General features: G+C 42.1%; 1 protein-coding gene across 1 annotated transcript in view; it reads right to left on the bottom strand.

Annotated features, from left to right (window-relative positions):
• Positions 1 to 425: 425 nt before the first annotated feature.
• Positions 426 to 25,573, bottom strand: part of exoc6 (exocyst complex component 6) — a 39,729-nt gene continuing 14,581 nt past the window's right edge. Inside the window, exons 7-24 of the mRNA XM_070926580.1 lie at positions 24,766 to 24,916; positions 24,495 to 24,656; positions 23,518 to 23,586; positions 22,948 to 23,031; positions 21,988 to 22,034; positions 21,694 to 21,814; positions 18,793 to 18,864; positions 18,596 to 18,693; positions 17,793 to 17,898; positions 17,385 to 17,494; positions 17,140 to 17,251; positions 16,907 to 17,041; positions 16,464 to 16,643; positions 9,243 to 9,384; positions 7,753 to 7,826; positions 1,739 to 1,851; positions 1,198 to 1,209; positions 426 to 963 (exon numbers count right to left, since the gene is read on the bottom strand). Coding sequence (XP_070782681.1) covers positions 837 to 963; positions 1,198 to 1,209; positions 1,739 to 1,851; positions 7,753 to 7,826; positions 9,243 to 9,384; positions 16,464 to 16,643; positions 16,907 to 17,041; positions 17,140 to 17,251; positions 17,385 to 17,494; positions 17,793 to 17,898; positions 18,596 to 18,693; positions 18,793 to 18,864; positions 21,694 to 21,814; positions 21,988 to 22,034; positions 22,948 to 23,031; positions 23,518 to 23,586; positions 24,495 to 24,656; positions 24,766 to 24,916 — 1,915 coding nt within the window. The 3' untranslated portion in view covers positions 426 to 836. The remainder of the gene's footprint in view (positions 964 to 1,197; positions 1,210 to 1,738; positions 1,852 to 7,752; positions 7,827 to 9,242; positions 9,385 to 16,463; positions 16,644 to 16,906; positions 17,042 to 17,139; positions 17,252 to 17,384; positions 17,495 to 17,792; positions 17,899 to 18,595; positions 18,694 to 18,792; positions 18,865 to 21,693; positions 21,815 to 21,987; positions 22,035 to 22,947; positions 23,032 to 23,517; positions 23,587 to 24,494; positions 24,657 to 24,765; positions 24,917 to 25,573) is intronic.

Here is a 25,573-nt window from a genome sequence, read left to right as displayed (position 1 = left end):
ACACACACACACACACAAAAGATATGCAACATCTTGCATGACTCACACAGCTAAAATAAGTCGGCCAAGGTTTGAAAATTCAAGTTCAGTAGTAAAGAAACCTGAATACTGATCTTCTGTAACCTGAGTAAATTGGTTTATTTTGAGACCCCACGTTAAATGGATGCACAACGTGGAGACGTTGCCTGGATTGGTCATCACTGAGCCTCCTATTTTGCGAACGATCGTGGTTTCATTAACTCTACGAGGCTTTCATGGGACGCGATGAGAGTTTTTTTTTTGATCAGTAGATTAACAATTCCATTTGTTATTCTTCGGACTTAAAAGCGTTGACCTTTGACCTCATTGTCCCAGCACTTTGGGAGTGTCACTTCCTCTGCTGTACCAGTCTTCCACCGCAGCTGCGGACATTACACCCTCACAAATGTACAAAACATAAGGTTTGTCTCGTCATAGCCATTAAAAACACTTTACAAACATTTTACTGTCCAGTCCTGTTAAAGAGTCCAGTAAACTGTTTAATATGGGTGTGTGTTATTTACACTGAGTATAACAGTAAGGGGAGGATATGACTTCATGTGTGTGTCTGTTCCCTGCATGCCTTGTACAGTGTGTGTGTGTGTTGTTGTGCCTCTATGTTATGTGCGTGTATGTAAGCTGTCTGTCCCTTTTGTATGTCTATATGTGTGTGTGTGTGTGTGTGTGTGTGTGTGTAAATTCCCTGTGTGATTCTTCTGCATGTCACGTCATGTTGTGTGTGTGTGTGTGTGTGTGTGTGTGTGCATGTGACTGCATGCATGTTTCATTCTTTACATCTCTGTCGTGTGTGTGTGTGTTTAGGAGGACATGCCGTTGACCAGGCTCCTCAGCTGTTTGACCACAGTCTCTATCAGCTTCTGTTTGTCTCTGTCGTTCTTCCTGAACTGAGAGAAGATGTTGTTCTTCTTACTGGTGTCCTTCATCCTGGACACAGGGAGAGGAGACAGACAGCGTCAAAGAGACAAGTCACAAAAATGGACGGAGACAGGTCTGGCTGTGCGAGACTAGGTGAAAACAAACCGGTGCTTAACAAAAATATTACACCCTAATTCAGAATTTATGCCGAACTAACGGAGACAAACTCTATACTGCAGAGCAGGTAGAACCATGTTTAGATTATCAGAGCATGCATTGAGAAGACCCAAAAAAAAGACCTACCCCCTGTAGACTCTGCAGCAGTTAGCAACAGCAGAGAGAAGAAGATTTAGAGGAACAGAAGGGCAACAATTCAACAAAACACAAGGAGAGTTGGGGGAAATAAAAAGACAAAGCAGCCGCATTCATATCTAATTCATCAAGTCCTATGCGAGAATTCATGTAATTAAGTGTATTCCATTATTATTAATGATCCATTCAGGTGAAAGAAAATGTTAAAATGAGGTGGAAAAGTTGGCGTGTCAATGAAAACAACATGCAACAAAGTGCAACTGAAACAGGCTTTGCGAATATTTGCATTTTCTGGACATTTGGTTAAAATGTGCGTTACATTTGGATGGAAAGTTGACTACGGCTGTATTCAAACATCCTGGCATTAATACTTAAAACGATGTTTTAGGTTCAAAAGATAGTTTGTTTCTGGGTGGCTCTTCACGCACGAAGCCTCACCGCTGCACAAATGTGAACTGTCATTTGCTTCTCGGCCCTTTAAAAAGTGTGATGTTGAAATATTGTACACATGTCCCCAGCAGTGTGTACTCACTTCTCCAGCAGAGCCAGGGCGGTGGCTGGGTTCACCCTCAGGTATTTGGAGGTTGGCTGGCCATAGTCTGCCAGGTAAGTCGACCAGTCCCACACCATGAACAGGTCCAGGAGCTATATAAAAAACACACACACACACACACACACACACACACACACACACACACACACACACACACACACACAGACAGATATAGAACATAACCTCGCTTCAGAGAACGTCAGGACAGAAACCTCGAGAGGGGAGCAGAGGGAGACTGGGGCTGGTAGCGGGTGAGAGTTCGATGTTTGATGTGGCACAATGCATGAAGAAGCCAGGACTGTTTGGGAGGGGGTCAAATGCTCCATCCGAGAGAGATACTAAACAATATTGTACAAACTGTACACCCGGTGAGTACTACAGAATGATATTAACATTGAGAATATGTGAGAATTCATATGAGAAATGTTCATTATATTAGACACAACATCTAAGACAATTATTTATTGGCATGAGAAATTAAAAAAAAAATCACAGGTTGATCAACAAAGTACATTTTTTAGGAAACTAGACCCAACACACACATAGACTCAGACACACAACAGGAACATTTAAAAGCCCACCCCCCCTCCCCCCCGCCTCCACGACCCTTGGTTAACCTGATGGAGATGACCCCCCCCCCCCCCACACACACACACACAGTGTATGCTAATGTCATAGAGTGAAACAGCTGGGTGTTTGGGTCATGTTGAAAGAGCAGTGAAAGAACAGCTCAGTGATAAAAGCATTATTCAGCCTGACTGAGAGACTCCGACACACAGAGAGAGAGAGAGAGGCTTAGCAACAATGCCATTATCCTCACCTGGAGAGAATAGTGAGGAGCCACGAGCAGCCATGACTCGAACACTCACTGAACTCTCCACACGCCACACCGGCAAAACAGGATGGAGCTGATTCGGTACAATGATTCTTTAAAGGAAAACTCCCGTTTATTGCGACGCGCGCGCACAGTTTCCCCCCCCCCATGCAGTGAGGGATTATTGGTGACATTTCAGGTCACTTTTCACAGTGACACCTTTCTTGTTATTTACTGGCTGACGCGTACGCCCGCACCGACACGTCTGTAGGGGATGTTGCTGATAGCATCCCGTCTCTCTGGAGCTCTGGAGCTCACTTTTGGGTTTGACCTCCAAAATAAAAGAGGTTTAGATAACCTGGATAAATTGTTGACTTGATAACAACCCGTCTGATCGCATTTCTTGCCCCGTCGGAAGTCACTGTAAGCGATGCCCCCCCGTGTTCACAGGTCTCAGCAAGTCATCATAACTGGTAGACAAACGCAGCGTTATCCTTTAACAGCTAAATGTGGTGTCTCAATAACGCACTCTGGTATTAGTATTAGTCCGTTTGAAGTTTTTTTTTTTTCCTCCTACAGATCTGAGGCTTTGCTCTGGTCTGCTACATTGTCACCACTTCACAAGTGCACCGCCATGTGAAATAGCTGTAATGTAGAGGAAGAGCAGTCGGTACCACTCCTGCAGTGAAGACAACAATCAGCGTAATCTAGGGGGATTCTGCTGGGCGAGCTGAGTCACGTTATCATAAAAGCGAAATGGTAAACACTTCCTGGGAGAAATTCTGCTTTTGGCATCAGAGAGATAGAGAGAGATAGTCTCTGTGTGTGTGTGTGTGTGTGTGTGTGTGTGTGTGTGTGTGTGTGTGTGTGTGTGGCAGGCAACAGTCACTGTGGAAAAGTCGACTCGCAGTCCTGGAAAAGATCTCCTGGGAGTCATTATGTTGAGTGGTTACTCCAAATTCCAAAGGCTCCCCTCTCAATAACTATCTGCAATGATCTATGGGTAATTGGATGAATTAGCGGCCATCATTGGGTTTTTAAGGGTGGGCTGGGCTCACCGCAGGGTGCTGCAGGAATGAGTTAGCATTTATTTATTTGCGATGGACATGAAATTAATATTTGATGATATATTTCGCTTGTTACTGACCTCTCCTCTTAAGTCTGTGAAGCAGAAGAAGGAATGCTGTATGTTTCCTTCTGTTAATATACACTAAGTACCTGCCACCGCGTACATTTGAAATGAGCTGCAAACGTGTTTTCAATATGCTGTAAAAATCGAGACTGCGTCCGGTTGATGTCCGGAGTCAGGCCGAGGTGAGTGTTCGTGATTAATGGAGAGAGCCTGAGCCAAAGGAAAAAGAGAAAATGAAAATGAAAAGAAGACGGCGTCAGACAAATCATCCCCGCGACGTCGCTTCGCGGTTTGTTGCGAAACTCCCTGGTTTCACCTTTACATCGCAAAAAACAACAAGTCGGGGCGGCATTCTGAAACTCTAGACGCACTGGTCGAGAGCTGAGAAAAGGGTAAACTCTAGGTCTGACTACATCATTTGTGTAATGGGTCTTGCTCCATGTTCACGCCTTAAAAAAAAAAAACCCTGTATGATAGATGATGGCTCTACGGTGAGTGACTGAAGGTGTCGCGTGAAGCTCCAATTGCGCACACACAGCCTGAAAAATCCTTTGTGGCAAGCGGCATTCGTATTTATCTACACTTATAATCTTTGATGGAAGGGTCACACAAAAGAGGATTCACAGAGTCTGCAACAATGATATTCTTCTCCATAGACGTTTGTCCACAACGCGTGAAGACAATCGTGGCTCCATCACTACGGACGGAGCTTCTACACAACTTTCCTGTATCGCCTGCTTCCACAAAACCTTATAAACGACTGGAGAACAAAATATGGTGTTCAGTGCATCTTCATCATGACCACGCCTATAGACATTTTGTATACATGTATCAGTCTTTACATAAAACTGACCCCTCACATATAAACTGAACTAGTATAGCTTATTTCACACATCTATTTCTACAAATTGTATTGTGGGGCTTAAAACAGTCAAATTAAGCACGCTAAAAATGCAAAGCTGCGTGAAGATTTACTGTAAGTGAGCGGCTAAACGGCAGTGCAGTCACCTATAATGAATATATAGAGCATAACGCCAATTTCAAACTCAAATTTCTTATGCACAAATTGTTAAACTGGCCACTTAAAAAAGAAAGGAGCACATTTCAAATTGTGGGAACGAGACTTTTCACATGTGTTATATGGTGCATTCAATTACTTAGGTGTAGAAAAATCTTATTCAAGATTTTTTTTTTTGCATCCTAGTGTGTTATCGCTAAATGTTTGACTTTCAGTCATTCTAAATGGTTTCAGGATAACAATCTAAAAAGGGGTTATAGCTACGAAATCAGCAGCCATGGAAAGATAAAAGGAAAGTAAAAGGATGACCTCTGTGTAACCTCAGCCTGTGGATGCCTCCCAACCCCTTTACCTAAGGCTAGGATTAACATGTCAACCAAGCAGCCCCGTATAAAAGGGAACACGGACACATCTTGTCTAATGAGCTGCATCACAGGAAACGAAGCTCTACTCAAAAACAGGCCCAGGTAGGGCTGCAGCTACCACTGAGGACACGGAGGTCGTGTCCTTTGGATTTTTTTTTTTCTGGGAATTTGAGGGTTTTTTTAGCAGCCTGGTGAAGCGTTTGCATTCCACAGGAAAGAACAATATCATTTGATACAAATGATAGTGAAAATACAGACAAAGTCCCCTTATTTCAGTTAGTTTAGTTAGTTGCATTGCATTTACAAGCAGTTGTTATTTTTAAACCGAAGTTCACTCGTTTATAGTAGGAAACCTTACTCTTAATACATGTTGCCATAGCAATTCATTTGAATTAATTAACGAAAATTGTGACACTTAAACAATGTCTGTATTGCCCCTTTAATAAGAGACTAAATGACACCATCACTTCCAGGAAACTTTAGTTAAAGGAAAATTAGTTACCAAATTTGACAACTTGTAGGCCAAGAATATAGATAAATAATTGATTCAGTATTTTTTCAGTATATAAGAATCTATCTCTCTATCAGTGTGAAGTGAGCTTTGAAATAGCATTTAGACTGCTATGTGGGGAAGTAATAGTTTCCATGGGAGTTTTCTGAAAAGACCTACGGAATATGGAACTAATCATAGTGAACACTGAGCTCTTTTAGTTACAGATATTTAGATAGCTTTGTGGTTGAGATTAAAGATAATAAAAAAACATTTTAGATCATTTTAGAGGCTTCTACGCATGGCCTCAGTAGTTCGAAACTCCTGGACCCAGTTAACACAAAAAGCAAATCACTGGGGGCCGCTTCAGAATCCCCCCGACATGCATTACAATGTCCCAGTGTATGTGATGGCAGCGTCTTTATGCGAATGCAAATCATGGATCGACCTCTACCCTGAAATCCTGGGGTATTGAAAAGATTTCCTCATCCCCTACGGAAGGGAACATTGTAAACACGACGGATTTATACGCTGAACACAATTGAACCGTATGGATTAAACGAGGAGATGGATTTGTCTTATGATAGCGTCTACACCACTGCTCTCTTCTGACGGAGACAAGCATCATGTTGAAGCGTTAGTTGCTGCGCCTTATTTGAAGCTCTTACTATAAACCGCGTGCTCCAGATCTCGTCTTTCCAGATGATGTTGTCCCGTTGAAGCACCGAGCTTGAGCTTTTAGTTCGCTGACGTGCAGAGACTCTTTCACCTTTATCCCTTCACATGCCCGTCCCTTGCTCTCTGTTTTTAATGTCTAAACTAATAAATGGGGTGGGGAAAATGCCAAGCTGTTGTTCAATTTTGACTGTGGGAAGTTAGCTGTTCTACTTCGGTTCAGAGGTCCTGTGCTACTGTAAAAATCTTTTAAGTCTTCGGTCTTCTTGCAGCGTGTTCAACAAACTCCCTCAGTATAGTGCTGTGAACCGGTGTGGATGTAGAGCGCCAAGCCTCCACCTCAGGCTCAGATTAACCGGTCAACACAGAAACGAGTTAATGAGACCCAGCAACACTTTACATACCACTGGTGTTCACAACAGAAAAAAGGGAGGCAGGGGTTTGTGCTTGTGTGTGTGGGGATAGGAATTTTCTTGAGCGGGACAGGTGAAAAGTTGAAAAGGTTATACGAAGACATAAGTCTGGGAAATAAACGGCCACTGAAACAATGTTGGTGGGTGTGTTGCACAACAGACAAGAAAAAAAGTGAAGTGGGAAAAGGTGGAAACAGATTAAAAGTAAATGTGAATAATTGATTTCCCTGTTTTTATCATTATTTCTTGGTTCAAATGCTCAGTTCGAGACAGCTTTTTGTGTCAGAGAAGAAGAGCCTCTGAATATAGAATACTGCTCTTCACCCGTGATTGACAGGTCATTATTTTACTTAGCACTGAGGACATAGTGTTGAATAACGGAGGCACTATTACAGGAGAAACCTAGAAACCACATTACACACAGGCCCTGTTTACACCTGGCATTTGCAAACACCAAGTGTGTTGTTGCTTTAAACCTGAATTTGATAAATTTACCACAAATCAAACAAGAATTAGGTTGGAAAAACAAGTTTCTGGGCCCGGGCCTCAATGATTACTGTACAAAAACACAACTTTATAACTGTATTCACTGATTTTGGTGAAACTGAATCGTATTTTATGGAGAAAATATTTTCTGTTTTCCCTCCGGTGTCCTCCGGCAGAGATTCCTGAGGGACAGACAGCTTTAACGTAACCGCTAACTGCTGCTACTTGCACCTGCCATTAGCTAATGAGCTCAGTTAGTCATGCAGTTAGCGGTCCTGTTAGATTTAAAGCTTAAATAAAGCTTTATCAAACCTCCTCCTCCTGGCGGGCCAAAGCTCCTGTGCTAGCGTCTTGGGTGTATTCACACCTGTACTGTCCACCTGTGATCGAATCATCGAAGACGCATTTTAATGCCAGGTGTGAACAGGGCCATATTCAAAATAGAGGATTGGAGCCTGCTATCGCTGCCAACTTGACTGACGTGGTGTTTAAAGCGCCTATGTATAGGATGTGAAAATGAAGCTGTCCTAAACGTGCTGGCAAAGTCTGTGTACACAAGTAAATACGTTTCTTCTATACTGCTCAGTGAGACAGACCTACCTGTCGTAGGTCGATGAAGGCCAGCTGGAGTGTGTCTCCTTGAAAGCCGGGGACCGGCTCTGAACTGGCAAATACTGAGAAGAAGCAAAAATATCATCAGAAAACGATCACTTTAAAATGACAGAATACAGTAGTGTGGCTCCGGATCCGCTTCTTAGTGCTGGGACCACATATAAACACAGTGGACAGTGTCATTCAACTAGAAACTGGGTCAAAGAAGGATTAAAACACACCTCAACAAAAATGACACAATCTAACTTTCTCACTTTCATTGTATTTACCTATAAAAAAAAAGGACCACTGATTTTGTGATGCTCCCAATCTTTAAATTAAAACTATAATAAAACGCATTTTTGTAGTAAAAGTTTTGTGACAAACTAACCTTCACCGACAGAGAGTTACGATTTTGATGAAGCAGGAACGACTTGCTAGCCACTAGAGGCTGACCGATACAATTTTGAAAGATGAGAGCTTTAGAAAATTATCGGCTACATTTTTTTAACATAACAGTATTTTTGAGAAGGTGTCCCACAAAGGCCTATTCTGGGTCCTCTTCTATTCACTTTTTATGTAGTGTAATGTACATTTTTATACAAATGATACTGCCTTATATGCCACAGGCACGTCTTTCAATGTGGCAATTCTACATCTCACAATTTAATTCCTATTGAAATTGATTCCTATTCTTGGGAGTCACAATTGGATTGGTTGGTCAGCTTGTCGGTTAGTGGTGCAGCAGTTCAGTGCTCGTTTGCCTTCTTTGAAGATGAGCTACAAGATAACTAGTGTGTGCGTGCTGCACATCGTCCAGGTGCTGCGCTGTGCTCTTGCTGTTGTGTTCAACCTTTTTTGTTCCGTCACATCGTTAACAACGTAGAAATTTTTTTTTTGGGAATCTGTGAATGGAGTCAGATTTTTTTCTCCCACCCCTAAACACTGTAATATTTGAAGGCTTAAAGAAGCATTATACCCAGGCGTTCTGAAAGCCACTTGTGATTGTTTTGGTTTTTTTAATGCTCGACTAATTTGTTTATTGTGCTTGTAAATTGTATGTCTGAATTGTGAAAAAAAAAGACCTAGACTACCTGTAAGGATGAGCTATGTACTACTGCCAGTGTTGGGCAGTAACACGTTTGATAGTAAGCTTTAAACTCCAGGCTTTGAAATAAATAATGAAATAAATATAAAAAGACGTTAGATCTACTTGTCTTCACAAACAACAGCTGAACAAAAAACAAGACAAAAGAAACAGTACATTTCAGTCTGAGATGTAATGTAATCAATGTTTAATTTCAATATTTATTTCATATATATTGAAACATTTAATCTGACGGTCCCCTGTGTAGGACACAGTTTCTCCCAAGTTTATTTTCAGGCTGTGATCAAACTGTCAATTTATTTGAAGATGTATTTCCAGCCCTATAGATAAAACATGAAATCATACCTTTAACAAATATGAAAATGACTGATGTATTCTTTTTTTTACTTACATTCACACTGAATGACATCTAAGTTGAATTGCTGAATAGCCCCCATACTGATCTGCTTGAGTTCTGTGTCCAGCAGCATCTGCATCAGTGACGTGGACAGATGCTTGCAGGCTGACATGCAAGCTGTCTGGGCCACTTTCCCCTGCAGAGAGAGGGACAGTGGGAAGGAGGGATGACAAGCAAGGTGACGGAGGAAGTTAGGATGGGAAAGATTGAGATGGGGATGAAGAGGACAGGGAATGAGGACGAGGAGGCAAGAGGCAGGATAAGGTGATAGGAAGGGGTGAACATGAATAAAAAGAGGGAGGGATCAAGCACAGAAAGGATGGGTTAATGAGAGTGTGTAGGAAGGACATATGAGTAAGAGGAGGAGAGTAGAGAGGTATAAACGAGATTGTAGAAAACAATTGGCAAGAGAGTAAAGGGTTAAAGGGTGAAAGAACAGAAGGAGGGTTTGTGGGAAGAGGATTAAAGGATAGGGGTAAAAAAAAAATAGATATGGGGGACAAAGAGCAAGAAGGGCAAAACATAATTGTTAGCTCCACCTTGAATTCTGGAAAAACAGAGATACAGGTGCAAAAAATATGTATCCGTCAAAGCAACGAGCACTTCGCACAATCTGCTATCGAGCCCAGGGGTCAGGAACCTATGGGTTGTGAGCAAAAAAGCTTCTTCGAAGATACTTCATTATTACATTTTCTTCCAACTTCCAAATGTTCATTAACGACAAATGAAGCGTCTTTCTGCTTAAAGAATCTGACAGCTGCCAAACCCCCACTTGGACAGAGTGGAAAACACATAAATGAGTTCCGTAAAACGACTGAGGACGTACGCGTCACTTGTAATCACCAGTGCAAGTACAAGATATACAACAACATCGCTATTAGTGAAGCTATTCTTAACAAAATGTCAGTGGCTGTTCAACCAGTGTTAGTGGAAGCAAACACAAGTTTGACATTGCGTTTTGGATCAGGCTGGGTAGATGTGTGTGTACTTCATCAACGCCAATGCCAACTAAATTCAACCAATTCCAAATCAGAATCAGAATCAATTAATCCATTTATTTGTCACATGCAATCACACAGGGTACAATTACAGTGTGCGTCTAAAGTATGGGCAATGTTCAAATATTTAAAGTTGGCAGAGAGTGCTTGGTCAGATTTTAAGGCCCGGTCACACCATGTGGTCGCATGTGAGACATTTTTTTTTTAGCAGTATCAATTGGTTACATTGGAATTGCCACGATCAATAGATTAGGCGTTCAAATTTGCACTGTTGGACCAACTGCAAACCATCTTGACGGTGCTGAGGAACACAGAGGAAGGTAACAGCACTTGGCTACTTCACCTACTAGTTCTGCGAGTTCTCTCAATACGCTTCTAGCACCACCAATTTCGCGAAGCTTTTCAGATGAACTTTTGCTGTGCCGCTTGTGTGACCAGGGCGTTAAGATGTGTTAAGGCTGAACACAAAGCAAATGATGTCTAGCATCTGATTGCTTTAATGAATTTTTTTTTTTTTGCCTATTTGGGCGTAGACCAACTTGACTTGCAACATTATCCGACACTGTGGCGTACACAGGCAAAGTGAACAGCTGATCGTCAACAAGAAGAGTCCGTTTCTAAACCACGACCAAACCAAAACAGGAGTTGCTGCTGCAGCAAGAGCTGGCAAGGCAACACTCTACCTTCTCTGCACCATGTATCCTAACGTTTACATCAGTGCAGACAAAAAGGTGCTTTGAAAGCAGTGATTCGTATCGATTGATCATGTCGATACAAATCGCAATGGCAACAACCAATCACAATGGCAATGAGCTATTGATACAGAAGCAAGACACAATGCACAAAAAAAACAAAAAAACATAGACAAAAGGACTAAGACTTGATGAATGAATTATGACTTTATCAGCGATAAGAGTTCTGTCCTTGAAGCAAGAAACGCTCATTTGAGCAGCTGACGAGTGAAAGAGAGGTGATGTATCTGATAGGATAAAAGAAAAATAATGGGAGGAATTCAATTCACGTTTTAATGTTGTTGGGTTAGTTAAACCCAAATGCCAAACTGCCCCTAGTGGTATCTCCCATAGAGATTATTCACCCCAATACAATGGAGGTAAATGGAATTTCATGTGAATGGTTTTCGTTGGAGCTACTTTCTATCGAAGAACGGTTAGGGATTAAAGTTAAGCTAAATACCACCAGGAGTAAGGGAGCAATTATTGTTTGCGTGAACGGACCCTTATAAGTAGAGGAAAAAAGCTGACATGGGTTTGAGTGATGTTGTGTCAAATATATATATATATTTTTTTATGTTTTGGTATTAGCCTGATTGTATTAATGGTATTGACTTGATTGGCAAACGCAAAAAGGAGATAAAACATAGTGTTTCTTTGGAGAGTGAGCATGAATTGATTCAGTTACAACAGGTCATATTCAGACCGAAGGCCAAATAATTTATATAATTCGTGACCAAGTAAATTACCAAGTCATCTGGATATTGCAAGTTGGAACTGGAATATTTAAGTAACTTAACTAACTATTTAAGTAAGTACTAACTGGAAGAAAAAGTAAAGGCTTCAAATAATTTGTTTGTGGTATACAGTAGTATATTATAAGAGTATTATCATGAATGCTAATTACCACCCTTTACAAGACAAAAAGGTTCCCAACCCCGGCTCTAGCCTAATAAAAGAACTACTGTGCAACAGAAATCCTCACACATAAAAAAAACAAAACAAAACAATTCTTACATATACTGGACAGTTGAATGTCATGGACTCTCACCTTACCGTGAATATCTGCTAAAACATCATTTCATTATCGTGAAGTCGAATTATCGTTGGGTCACAAAATCTGTCACTTTTATAGAGACCGTTTCTTCATTTGTTCAACTTTTGTGTGTGTTTTCTTTTTTGCAAGTCGTCACACATAAAACAAAAACCACAGATGGCCCAACACATGCAGGTAAGGCACAACATAAGCTCAATCAATAGTTATACACATGGAACACTCCACGTACGTCCACAGCATCGTGTTTACAACTACTTGAGGTGTCTTGACGTCGCTCCTTTTGTGAGCAGGTATGTTAGAACTTATTATCCACCTTGAAACGAGTGGCTCCGCCGCAAGTTAAAGCCCGCCTCAAGTGTTTGAAACACTAACAGTAACTTTGAATGGATCTGTAAATCACGGTTTGTGGTAAACGTGAGCAGAACAGCAGATCAACACAATCCATTCTCACAGATACTCATGCAAAAAGTCTCAAACCCAGGGATGATGTGGTGACCCCAATGTGTAGGATAATTTTACGAGGTATGCGAGTAGGAAACAGAAATCACAGATGGCACCTTGTAAAAGGTTTTGCAAGTGTTTGGCTTTCCTTTGTTGGAGCTCCACAACATCCCTTTCATCATCCTTCATGCTGACAAGTTACCGGCAGACAGACAGCAGTGATACATGGTGTACAGCAGCAATAAGGGCTGTCCATTTACTCGAATGAGCTGGTATCACATCTCAGCCTATTGACCGCAAATTTGTTACGTCACGGCAAGCAAATTGCTGACTCCGCATAGACTAGCAGCCAACTTAGGGACCATTCACACACAGGTGTGTGCCACTAAGGAAAAAGGCTTTGACGTCTACGCAGGCCCACAGAAGTGCCTGCTCACACCAAGTTGGCGAAGTTTGAAAATGAAGTTTGTTCTGGTCCGTTGAGATACGCAACCTCTTCTTCCAGGGAAGATGACTTTCTCTCGGTTCTAAATGTTTCAGTGTGCTTCAAATAGACTAGATTGGGCGGCATGGTGGCACAGTGGTTAGCACTGTCTCGCAGGAAGTAGAGCAGGTTGGGAGTCGATCCCTGGCTCCCCCCATCATGTCGAAGTGTCCTTGAACAAGACACTGAACGCTAAATTGCTCCCGATGGAGGCCCAGCACCTTGCATGGCAGCTCGGTCGCCATCGGTGTGTGAGTGAGTGGGTGAGTGAGTGGGTGAGTGAGACCTTAACTGTGAAGCGCTTTGGGAACCGCGCAGGTTGAAAAAACGCTATATAAGTGAAGACCATTCACCATTTTTAGATCGTCTGATCACATCTAAAGTTGCACGTGGTTGAAGAAGTGACAGAAGTAGTTGCGTGAAGAAACTTGCATACTTTCTCACCTCCACATACCTGACCTGTGACTGCGTAAAGTGACTGCGGGAATGTCTTTCAAAAGGTTTGAAAAATCAGTCAATTGGCTGAACAACTTCTACAAGCAATTTGTTGAAGTACTGCTTTTCTTTCTTATTATTTATTTATTTATTATTTTTATATTTTGTACATACTTTTAGTTCTAAATGATGCTACTTTACTCTTGAATGGGAGCACCGGTACTGTACAATTTCCCCCCGGGGATCAATAAAGTATTTCTGATTCTGATTCTGATTTCCTTTTCCACGTGCACACAAACTGGTCACTTTTTAAAAATTGCACCATGATGTCATATGAAAGGAAAGGATGTAACTAAAAGATTACCCTAACTCATTCGTGCCATAGAGTGTTGCAGGGATGATGTATGTTTGGAGGCAAACCCTGAAGTTAGCATCGCCCTGGTTCCCTCCACTGAAAGCCAATGGACCAGAGGACTTAAAAGTAACAGCTCCAGAGGTGTATAAGAGCTGATAGTCACACACTTCCCTATGGCCTCGATAGGACTAAAGCAGTGAGGGGAGAGAAAGTATACTGTGGCTCCTTAAAAACGTCCCATCATGCAGCTGGAGCAGCACTTTACAGGCTTGTTGTGAAATGGTATCAATGTTGTTCCAAGGGCCTAACTTCTGCCAAAACAAATCTTAAGTACATACTGAATGTATTAACTGTCAAGATGTTTACAAGTCACTAACTCTATGATCATCCTGGGGGGGGGGGCTAGTGCAGGGACCAAATTACCCAGAATCCCTTATGTTAGATTGGCCTGAAGCCCTGTGTTCTCATACCTCAAAATTCAACAGTAAAGACAAAAGTTAAACCTAAGGCTAAGTTACAAAAGCATGCACCCGGGCTAATGTGGCCAAACAGAAAATGGGGAGTGAGATGAGTAATCAAGGTCTTTGAAAACAGGACCTTGATGCCATTGAGTTGCGACGCCAGTTTGAGCATGGAATGTCCTTCTGAAACTTGGGAACAGCTTTGTGGAGCTTTGAGTTGAGATTGTTTTGTCAAACATGGTGACAAGTGCTATTGACAACTTTACATATTATACTATTCTGCTTTTGTTCTAAAATCATGCCTTCCTCCCTCATATGTAAGCAAGACACAGTGTGGTACTATTAGCTACTGAAATGTTATAGATGAGACGACATTTGAGGTGGATCTGGTTAAGCTGCTAGGAGTAGTTTGTAAAAGCATAGGGTCTGTAACTTCCTGTTGCCAGTACGTGGCGCTGTGGCTATGATACAACATTGGCCTGTAGATGTCTTCAGGCCGGGACTCTTGTCAAACATGTGAAATCTGGAGAGGATCGGACCGTCCCTTCTGGCTTTAGCTTTCAGCTGTGGTGGTTACTGCTTGGTCCTCTATCACTCAACGTCCCCCTGGATGAGTACTTACAGAGTGCTGCAGGGAGGACGTATTTTTGTAGGTAAACCCTGAAGTTAGCATCGCCCTGGATCCCTCGACAAAAAGCCAATGGGATTGTTATATGGGATTTTGGATTATAACAGAAAATAAGTGCTGTGGCAAACAAAAGTTTAGGATACTTGCACGTTTTGTTCAGCGAGATAATCTTCACTAATGAACACCACTTTTGGGATTTTTGAAGCGTAAATGGAATCAGCAGAAGTAAAAAGCTAACGTTAGGCTATAAACCAACTACACCACGGTCGCATTACTTCAACGTCACCAACACTAAGCTTCACTTTTAAGAAAATATAGATATAGATATATATCTATATAAGACGTTAATGTCCGCGACAACCTCTGTAGTCTCATTTAGCAACAAGTTTTTTTAAGACACGTAAAAGCTTCAAAATTCACGAGTGGGGGTATCTACTGACATATTTTATGTTTGTGTTAACCACAGACTTTATTTCAGGCATCTAACCAAAAACCCATTCAAAAAAACCCATCGACTTGAGATGAGGAAACCGTGTAAAAATGCCAACTAATTTCCAGGTTTTACGACTCATTCCTGCAGCACTCTATTGCTAAAATGTAAATGTAAAACACCGTCCTTCAATGTCCTCACTAAGGGTTACAACAGGAGTGGAGTAGTGGAGCTTCCACAGTCAAACATAAGCATGCTTTTCATCTCCCCTCTGCCTTTCAGAGTGGCAGCATAGCGTTGGAACAGCCAGGCAGGAATACTCACCGACATCGACGCATGGTCATTGTTGTTATTCTGAGCAGGGACACCCCCAAACCAACCAAAAATGGAAGAGGGGGAGGGAAAGAGGGAAAGGACAGGAAAAGAAATGTGGCAACAATAAATGGACAGGAGGAGGTAAATTCAACTAGAGATATCTTGCATGCTTGTCATAGTCAAATTAATCAAGGAATAAAACTGCTAGTAAAACAAATTAGTCACAGCGCTGCTTATCACAGGGGGTGTGGATGGGAAGACAGGAGACATTCTTGAAAAGGAAAAAATAAATAAATAAATAAGCTGGAACTCATTCAAGACATGACGAACAGATGTTGGAGAGAAGAGCAGGCAAATGGCCCACTGAGAGTGGAACTGAACAGGCTGTAGGCTGTCAGCTATCTGGGCCAAAACACAGAAGTCCTTCACACTGTGATATCACCAAATGGGTTTTGTTGAAGATAATGTCAGCATGTGCAAAAGCAGCCTACGAGTCAGTAACAGCATAGTTACCATGCATATGGACAGATCACCAGTGCAACATAAGAGTTCAACTTTAAATTCACAATGTAAAACAATTCACTTTCAGACAGGTACACGCGTTTTAATAGGGATGTGATGAACATAGATCAAAACAGCAGAAAACAGTTGGGGGTTTAGGGAAAATGGTTAGAAAACTGTAAAAAAATAAAAAAGAAAGAAAAAAAGAATGATCACATCCCTATTATCAACAAAAACACCAGCACAATCAATACTGCCACACACCATTCGAAAGCAGCTAAAACATGAGTCACAAAACCAACCAGGACAATGGTCCACAGTTCCAAGAGAAAGGCTGCGGGTTCAACGGGTCAGAGGTTAGCGGGCGCATCACACTCACCGGGAGGTGTGTGAAGACCTGGAAAGTGGAACGCAGGAAGTTGATCAGGTCCATGAGGTATCCAGAGGCGCGGCCGTCCGACTCAGCCATGCCCCATTCATAGTCAGCTAGCTGGATAAACTCGTCGATCTTCTGGTTGAGTTTGGTATAAATCTCTCCCTCTGCAGCGTGACGAGCATCCTGCAAAACGCATTTTATGAGCCCCTTTTGACAAGACATGATAGGACTAAATACACGGCCTAAGCAGAGTCGCCACGGTCCTGGAACTGTCTTCTGGCACCAAGGACAAAGGGGAAAAGTGTGCAATGTAGCACCCTTTGGCCCAGCTTGTGTGATAATAATGAAAAGCAGCAACAAGACAAATCATTTCACCAACAAACGGTATAATTAACACAAAGACAAAATAAAGACAAAGAACAACCCACATTACATTCACATTTTACCTTGAAGGTGGACAAGCCGTAGAGTCTTGTGGTGTGTACTGTTTCGGGGGAGACGTTGGTGATGTTTGTTATAAACTCCTCCAGATACCTGCAGGCCTGCTCCAGGTGGGTGGTGTTAATGATGATCTGCACCAGCTACAGAGAGACGGTTACATTTTTAGACTTAATTCTTGATTTAGATGGTGTGTGTGTGTGTGTGTGTGTGTGACTAGTAAAAGCAGTGTTGTGTCTACCTCAGTCAGCCCTATGTGAGGTTTCTTGATGAGGTTTTGCAGACAGCTGCTGAGTGTTCTTGTCAGCAGCAGGTTGGTTGATTTTCGCAACATGTCGTCGATCTCTGTTGAACTGGATACACAAACAAAGTTTATGTTTAACGAGTCCAGATTTTCTACAGTTGGACAACAAAAGAGACTAGGATTGCAGAAGTGCTCTAGTGTCCACTTCGACATCACTGGAAACAGTTATGAGCGAGAGAAACCTGCGGTGTAGTGACTCTGAGAACTTGAGGCTGGCGTAAATGAACTCTTTGACTTGTGTGTAGATCTGAGGGACAGACTGGGACATTGGCAGCTTCTTCGGGAAGTCCTGCTGCTTACACACACAAACACAAACACACATAGACAAAAGACAGAAAACAACAGTATTGAATGACTGACTCATTATCTAATGTACACCCAGGTTAATCATTTCAAGACTTATTGCAGAGACATGTTTTTCATGTTCACATGAAACCCTTTCACCCAATGTGGTAGCGCGTTTAACAGAAATTAAACATGGGGTGTGGTCTCTTTTATGCGTCTATGTGCATACACGTTTAAGTAATCCAAACTAGAAGCCTTGCTATGGATGTATGGGTTTGCAGGTCTATGGTACTTGAACTCGTTACCTTCTCTATCTCAGCATCGTGGAAGGGAAAGCGGCTGACTACCAGTTTATACTCCTCCTCTGTCTCCACTGGGATGGGACTGTAGTTGTCCAACTCAAAGATCTCCCTGTGGGAAACCACAAGTGTGCACACAGCTTTGAGACAGTTCGCTCATCCAAAGATGACAACACGCACGCACCAAATAAAAGGTCCCAATCGTCATGGAGACAGGCTCTTGTCTCAATGATGACATTTAGCTTATGCATGAAAAGAAGACTCTTTACTGTTACTTTCATTCCCTTTTATTCAGCTGGTTTTGCTGTTAAAGAATGATCTCAGCATGTGATGATGGCTAATGAGGTGGAGAAACAATCTCGTAACATTAAAGCTACAGTAGGCAATATTATTGAATTATAATCATATATAATATAAATAATGTGTTTTGATTAAAGGGCTCCTTCTATCTGTGACCACCCGCCCCTTTGTATTTAGTAAAAATAAATAAATAAAAACTGGACCAGGTCTGAATCAAACAACCAATCAGGGTTAGCTAGAACGTAACTGGCCGATCACATCGACTCTGTACAAGCAAGGGCTTCTACAGAGGGTTCCACTGTCTGGATTGGAGTGTGAATCGGAACGAAGAGAGGAACTAAAACACAGCCCCCGATTATCCTGATTGGTTGTTTGATTCAGGACTGGTCCAGTTTTTAAAAGACTAAATACAAAGGGGGCGAGTGCTCACAGACGCACATTTTTTTTTTAAAGGAGCCCTCCTATCAGATATTGTTAGTGGCATGCAGTCACACATCAGCAAAGCCCACCTGAAAACCAGTGCCCATTTCTTCAGCAGAGTTTCATTGTACTGGTCTCTGACCTCAAACAGCAGGTCAAAGAGCCGGTTCACTGGGAAACCATAACCCTGTACACACATACAAAGACGTCACACGTACAGAAAATCAGGTGCGTTGATGTCAGTTGTTCTTCGCACTTCAAGTAGCTCAAATGGAGCTGAACCAACCTGCAGTGTGTCAGCGAAGATGACTATGAGATTCTTTAGCTCCAGGACCAGGTCTGGGTCATCACAGTATGACTGGGGACGAAAAGCATAGTCATTATCAAAACAACAATCAAAAGTTGCATGTGGGGACAAAAATCTACGGCAACAGCAGCAACAATAATAATTTAGTCATAATTAAAAGAAATGTTAATGATGTTTGTAAAGTACTGTGTTGTTTATAGGGATGTTATTAATTAACCATTCAACCGTTGACTGATAATACGAATTTTGACCGATTAATGCTATTAAACAGTTAAACAGTTCAAAGTTAATAGCCGCGATGTTGCTCCTGGGAGACGACTACGGGGGGGGGCATGGACACCTATATGAGAGACAGTCCCCCTTCATTGGATCCTCTTGACTAGTGGAAAAGTATTCAGATGTTCCTCCACAGGCTGGCCTCTCTAGCGAGGCGCTATCTCTGCGTTCCCCGGACATCGGTACCATCTGAGCGGGTATTCTCCGCCGCGGGTCTAATAGTCAACAGACCGCTCGCCAGACTAACCCCACGGCATGTCACACGTTGCTATTTCTGAATACAAACCAGCAGACAAGTTGTCCGTGAGTCAGGACTGAGGTAGGCCTGGGCCTGTTTCTTTTATTTTAGGACTATCTGAGATCTGAAAAATGCCACTACGTTTCTGTTTTGTTAACCTGTCGGCTGCTTTCGATAATCAATTAGCCTATTACAAAAGTCTGGCTCCTGTTTATTCGGCTATCTATTTTAATAAGTTATAAAATATTTTTCTACACGGGAGATCGAGGCTGTTGCGCCTACTAAATGTTCTATACAGCGGCCTAATATGTGTTAGCCTATGATGTGTAAATGCTCATGTTCTGTTGCTGTTTGTGCTGCTATTGCACATGTAATAGGCCTATTGGTAATTTCCTTCCTAATTTGAATGGGTCATCTACTTTGAATAGTGCATTTTAATCTTGTCGGTTAACAGTTAATGATCGGTTAACGAGGGTTGGCTATTGGTGAGAGAAAAAAAAAATCAAAATTAGCATCTCTAGTTGTTTAATTCACAAAGTAAAATGACACACAAAACAACTTTTCATTTGACGGAAGGGTCCAAGTGACCAATTTAAATAACAAATGATCGTTTGTTGGACCCCCTCCCCCGAGCAACAAGAGTTTGGGGAGTGTTGTCTTTTTATATCACCTTACCAAAACCAAGAATACAGAACAACTTTAGCATGCCTGGCTAACTAGTTTACTATCTACAGTAGTAACCTAGAGTTGCTTTCATGGCCAAGAATTTGCACGTCATTAGCTAACCATGTTGTTACAAAAAGAGAAAAAGGTGGCGCTTGCTGCTAACAATCCAGCATCACGTGTGAAAAATACAGCTGTGCAATCCTACGCCTGTAAGCGATGAACGATGCTTATTCAGTTCACTGGCCCGCGATAGGTTGCCGGGTGGCCGGCCGACCATTTTCTGATTCACATTGAAAATAAATTGGTTCACACTGGGAATATTTTTCGTTTGTTTATACCAATTAGTAAATGTTCAATAATACCCCCTGGCTGTTACTTGGGAAGTTGCACATTAGCCTATCAGCTATCTGTGCAGAGCACTTGGTCTCAAAAAAGTTCATGTACACCAGAAAGGCAGCGCAGGTGAACGAGTCGGCAAAGTTGTGATTTCAGACACAGCTTCACTGACACAGTAGCAAGGAGGGAGGGGCTTAGCCAAGGGTCAATCAACACCAACAAAGTCCCTCCATTTTCTGGAGCGCAGAGTGATTTATGACCCTGAAAGCAGTACAGTCGAGTCCCTTAACACCGACACAAGGGTCCTGCCAAACACAGCAGTGTGTAAATCAAACAGAGTAAATGAACACAGCCTGAGATTTGACGTGTAGCAGCGGCCGCCTGCCTCTTTGTTTACTCAGACACACACACAGCAACAATGAGCTGGAGACTAAACAGCAGCAAATCACAGCAGTGGCAGAAATGTGCCTCACCAGTTCAGACAGTTTAATTAGTCTGTATTTACCCTGTTCTGATCCATGCTATATGTGAATATGACATGATGCTTTTTTCATGCAGTGTGTACTATTACAAGTCTGTTCTTTTAATTCTTATTGATGTTATTAATGATAATGAACAGAACTGGTAACAGTGGTGTTGTGAGGGATTTGTTTATTAAAATATTGTGAGAACTAACAGTATGAATGATGACCTTTTATCATTTGCCATAAAATTGTGGACTGGCTCATGGGCACGTTTTAAAGAGACTTTCTCCCTGTGGGCTGACCATGCAGAGGTTGTAAGGGCAGGACCCTGGCAGTGTGGATCTGCCTGTGTCATGGCCCAGCAGAGGGGCTGGAAGCTAGGGGGGAGGTGGGGGGGGGGGGACCAGGGCCTTTGTTAGTCTTCTCACCCCACACTGTGCGACCCATTCTCTTGCCTGTTAGCATAATCCTCTGGGTCATTTACAAATGACTGGACCCCAGCGGTCAGGAATATGCCTTCTTAATCTGCTGTTATTGTTGCAATCTGTCTCTCATTAAGGCCCCAATGACCCCCTCTTTGGCTGCATGCGTATGTGTGTTTTGACCTCTTCTCTTGAGACTGACATCATTAGTGTGTTGTGGGGGCACTGACCTCCACAGTGTTGTGTGTGTGTGTGTGTGTGTGTGTGTGTGTGTGTGTGTGTGTGTGTGTGTGTGTGTGTATCAGCCAGTGAATGAAGGTTCTTCCAGGATAAATAGATCCACAGCAGGCTCTATTATTTCTATTAACTCTCAACAGTTTCCTTCTCATTCACAGTCCACTCCCTGCTGGCTGTGTGTGTGTGCTCATGCATGTGCATATGTGTGTGCGTGTGTGTGTGTGTGTGTGAGAGAGCCTACAGAGTGTGTGCGGAGCACAGCGATGATCTTGGACAGGGCCATGTTCCACAGTTCATCAGTGAAAGCTCTGGTCACCAGCCCCTGCGTGGCGTGGAGGATATGGTCCTCCACAACAAAGAACCTGACGACACACACACACACACAGAAAACACACACATCTGAATACTTTTATCCACGTTCACACTGAACAGAACTGACACACAATAAACAGAGTTTTTAAGGTCAGCAGAATGTAACGTTAAAGATAAAAGTCTGTACTGTGACAATGAAGTGAAAGTGGGAGGAACATCTTACCCTACAATCTGATTGAAGTATCTCCTATAGCCTTCCACTGTTTCATGCTGGACACACACAAAAAGCCATGTTTACACACAGTACATGAATGCACAAAATATATATGTTACCATTGTGTGGTATTGCATTTGTGAACAAGGATTGTGTTCAGTGAGACAGGTTTCTAACAAATTTGACGGCTGGTTGCCAAACAGCAACAAGTTAATACAAAAAAAGAACCAGAATTACCTTTTGAATTTGAACAATGTCCATATATACAATGTACTTTTTAGCGGACTCTCAAAGTGCTTTAAAGTCGAGATGAAACGGCATTTTGTGTCTAACATCCGTATCGCGATTTGAATGTTGAAAAGTGGGCGTGTCATAACCGACCATGCTGTTGCTCGCTAGCTAACTAATGAATGTTAAAAAGTTGAAGACTTTGTAAGCGCACGTCATATTTTGTTTTACAGGAAGAAAACACGATTGGATTTTGATATACGAATACAAAGAAATAAATTTTTTGCCATTCTTTTGGCATATATTGTTAGATAGGTGCACAATATGACCGGGGATGTGATCTAAAAGGGTTTAAATGTTGATACTTGATTATATTTTACCCCCTTTATACTTTTACTTAAAGCCACTATGTGTTAGAAATTCTATTTGACTATATAATCTTTCAACCTATTCTGACAGCATAGCAAGTTATTGTAGTCTATCCTGGTAGAATCCCTGCCGATGAAGTGCATGCGGGTAGAGGCATACATTGCTGCTTGCCATGGTTGCTGTGGGCAACCAAGACAGAAATGTTCAAACAACACGCATAGTGGCTTCAAGTCAAAATTGGAAGTCAGTGCTTTAACTTTTATGGTGCAAATCTTTGCATTTCGTAAATATGCATCACGTGCGTTTCATGATGCTGCTTCTATGTTAGCCACCGGCTGTAAGGCCATCGGGGCCTGTTCCTGTGTTGCTCACCATGTTAGCCTGGGGCTGCAGTACTAGCCGGGCCTGTTTCTTCCTCTGTTTCCTGTAGTAGTTCTCAAATGTTTCTCTGTCACCCTGCAGACAGAGAAATACAAACAGACTTCAATAGCCTCTCCAAAAGTTACTGGCAAGTAGTTAAATCCAGACTCTTTTTGCTGTCACAAGCCAGATGATCTTTATATTTATAATATACATAATAATATATTCCAAAAAATGTTGCAGTGGCATAGACCTACGGGGATCCTTGAGCAAACTGGGTACGTTTGAAAATTGGTGTAGAAAAAGTAAAAGAGAAACACTCTTTCTAAAAACATGTACGTGTGAAAATTCAATAATGTAGCTTTTCAAAATTAATCTCCATAGAGGCTAAATCTGAAAAGGTCGCTCTCATGTTTCTGTGTGAAAGAGGTCATTTATTCATCATGTCAAAGACTTGAATGATAATGCTGCCACACCACATCGTAGCCATGATCCCGTTTGTGGATGAGTAGTATGTATGTGTGTGTGGGTGTGTGTGTGTGTGTGTGTGTGTGTGTGTGTGTGTGTGTGTGAGACACCTACCAGCACGCTGTAAATGTGCAAACACCTGTAGACAGGTGAGAAGTCCACCAGGTCCTGAGCTGTAAGAACCTGTCGGACACAGATGAGGAAAACATGATTACCGTCAAGTATTTCTTTAACATTCTCTCTGCACTCATTCAGCAGTGCTGAACACACCAACCAATGAGCACAAGTAGAAAACTAACTATGTTACAGGGAGCTCTTGATTATGCAACAATACTCATATACAGATAGGTGACAAATGAATGGAAGAAAAAAAACTCTAAATGAGTGGAGCCACATGATGAATGCAGATGATTCTATACAGGGCATGAATGGTTTGATGAGGTTGAAAATGATGTGAATTATGGGTGAGTGGGTCTTCTATCACTAATTTTATATCACGATATAGTCATTCTTCATTAAATTCTATTAAGAAATGGCTTTAAATAACCATACTGTACTTGATGCTCTGTATTTACAATTTCACTCTCCTCTTCCATGTTTACTTTTCACTCTCTTCTTCTTCTTCTGCGGCGGTCGGCAAACCAGCTTCGGAGGCACATTACCGCCACCAACTGTTGCTCTCGCGTCACATGAGATACCACGTTCTGTAGCCCTGCAGCCCAGGCAGCTGGATTTGCTACATAGCCTGCCCAGAATATATAGCGGAGACACTAAGGGATGGCTCCCGCGGTAGAAACTGTATTGTCAAATCTCTACCAGTGGACACATTTCCACTGTCAGACAACACTCTTCTTTTTGAAAGAATGCTGTTTCATCCCTCCAGTAGACTTCTAGAGACATGGAGAATTTATGTCAAGGTGGATTGAAGGTGTTCTGGCAGCTCGTAATAGCCCAACACCTTACGAAGTCACATTTAGTTTTTTTCCTTTCATTTGTCATCCATCTGTATATAGACTCAGTACTGAGAGAGCCGTGACATTCACAGCCATCACATAAGACAGAACCAAACACTCCAAACAATGTTTCCTCACCTCTTCATCTGCATCCTCCTCATCTCCTGTGTCGTCGTCTATCATCAGGCCGTTGTGAGTGTGAGTGTGTGTTCGTCCATTGAGGGAGTACACAGGCTTGGTGTAGTGGCCCACACTGGCCTGCTTGGCTACTGCACTGTTAAAGGTCCTGTGCTGCTGTGCCTGGAGGGACACACAACACACACACACACACACACACAGACCAAGGAGCTGATAAATACCTTCTCACAGCTATTGGGGGAAATTGTTAAAAACACACAAACACTCATACCTGTCTCATGGCGGTCTCTCCAACCTTGTCAGAGTGTTTTCTGATGCTTTCCAGGAAGTCCTTGAGGTCTGACATGGAGATCTCCTTGATCTCCTCTCTCAGTCTGGGAAGGTTTTCAGCCATGATCTGACAGAACCTGTACTGGCTGACCCTATGGGGGACACAGCCAACATCCAATCTCAGCAGCATTATCTAATTCTATATGAACAAGAATGCAACACAACAGCTGGTAAATTAACCAAATCCAATAATGAGACTGTCTACCTATCAGTGCTGTGCTACTAACACCCAGACAACATTACTGCCAGGTAACACTTCCAGATATATGTTATTTTTTTCTAGATGTAACGGTTTGAACAAGAATGCTCTGAGACTGAAAACGATTGCCGTCAAATGGCATCGTTGCTTCCTTAATCAGATTCAGAATCGGGTTTATTGCCAAGTAAGTTTTCACATACAAGGAATTTGCTTTGGTATTCTGGTGCATGACAATAAACAGAAAAGTCTGGGGGGGGGGGGGGTTTAAATGAAAGAGCTGTACAGTTTGTGCAGGAATGTGCAAAATATTGACCGAATTGATTGGTTGAATGTCAATAATTAATGAGAGTAATTCATTTAAATTCAATTCATTTTTATTTATATAGCGCCAAATCACAACAAACATCATCTCATGACACTTTACAAATAGAGCAGGTCTAGACCGACGCTTTATATTATAAAACTTCCTTTTAAGAGACAATAAACCTCGAGCAGAACCAGGACTCTAGGTGGGCGGTCATCTGCTTTGACCGGTCGGGTCGGAGAGACA

Source organism: Enoplosus armatus, chromosome 20 (assembly GCF_043641665.1).
Source record: "Enoplosus armatus isolate fEnoArm2 chromosome 20, fEnoArm2.hap1, whole genome shotgun sequence".
NCBI lineage: Eukaryota > Metazoa > Chordata > Actinopteri > Centrarchiformes > Enoplosidae > Enoplosus > Enoplosus armatus.
This window is presented reverse-complemented; position numbering and strand designations above follow the sequence as displayed.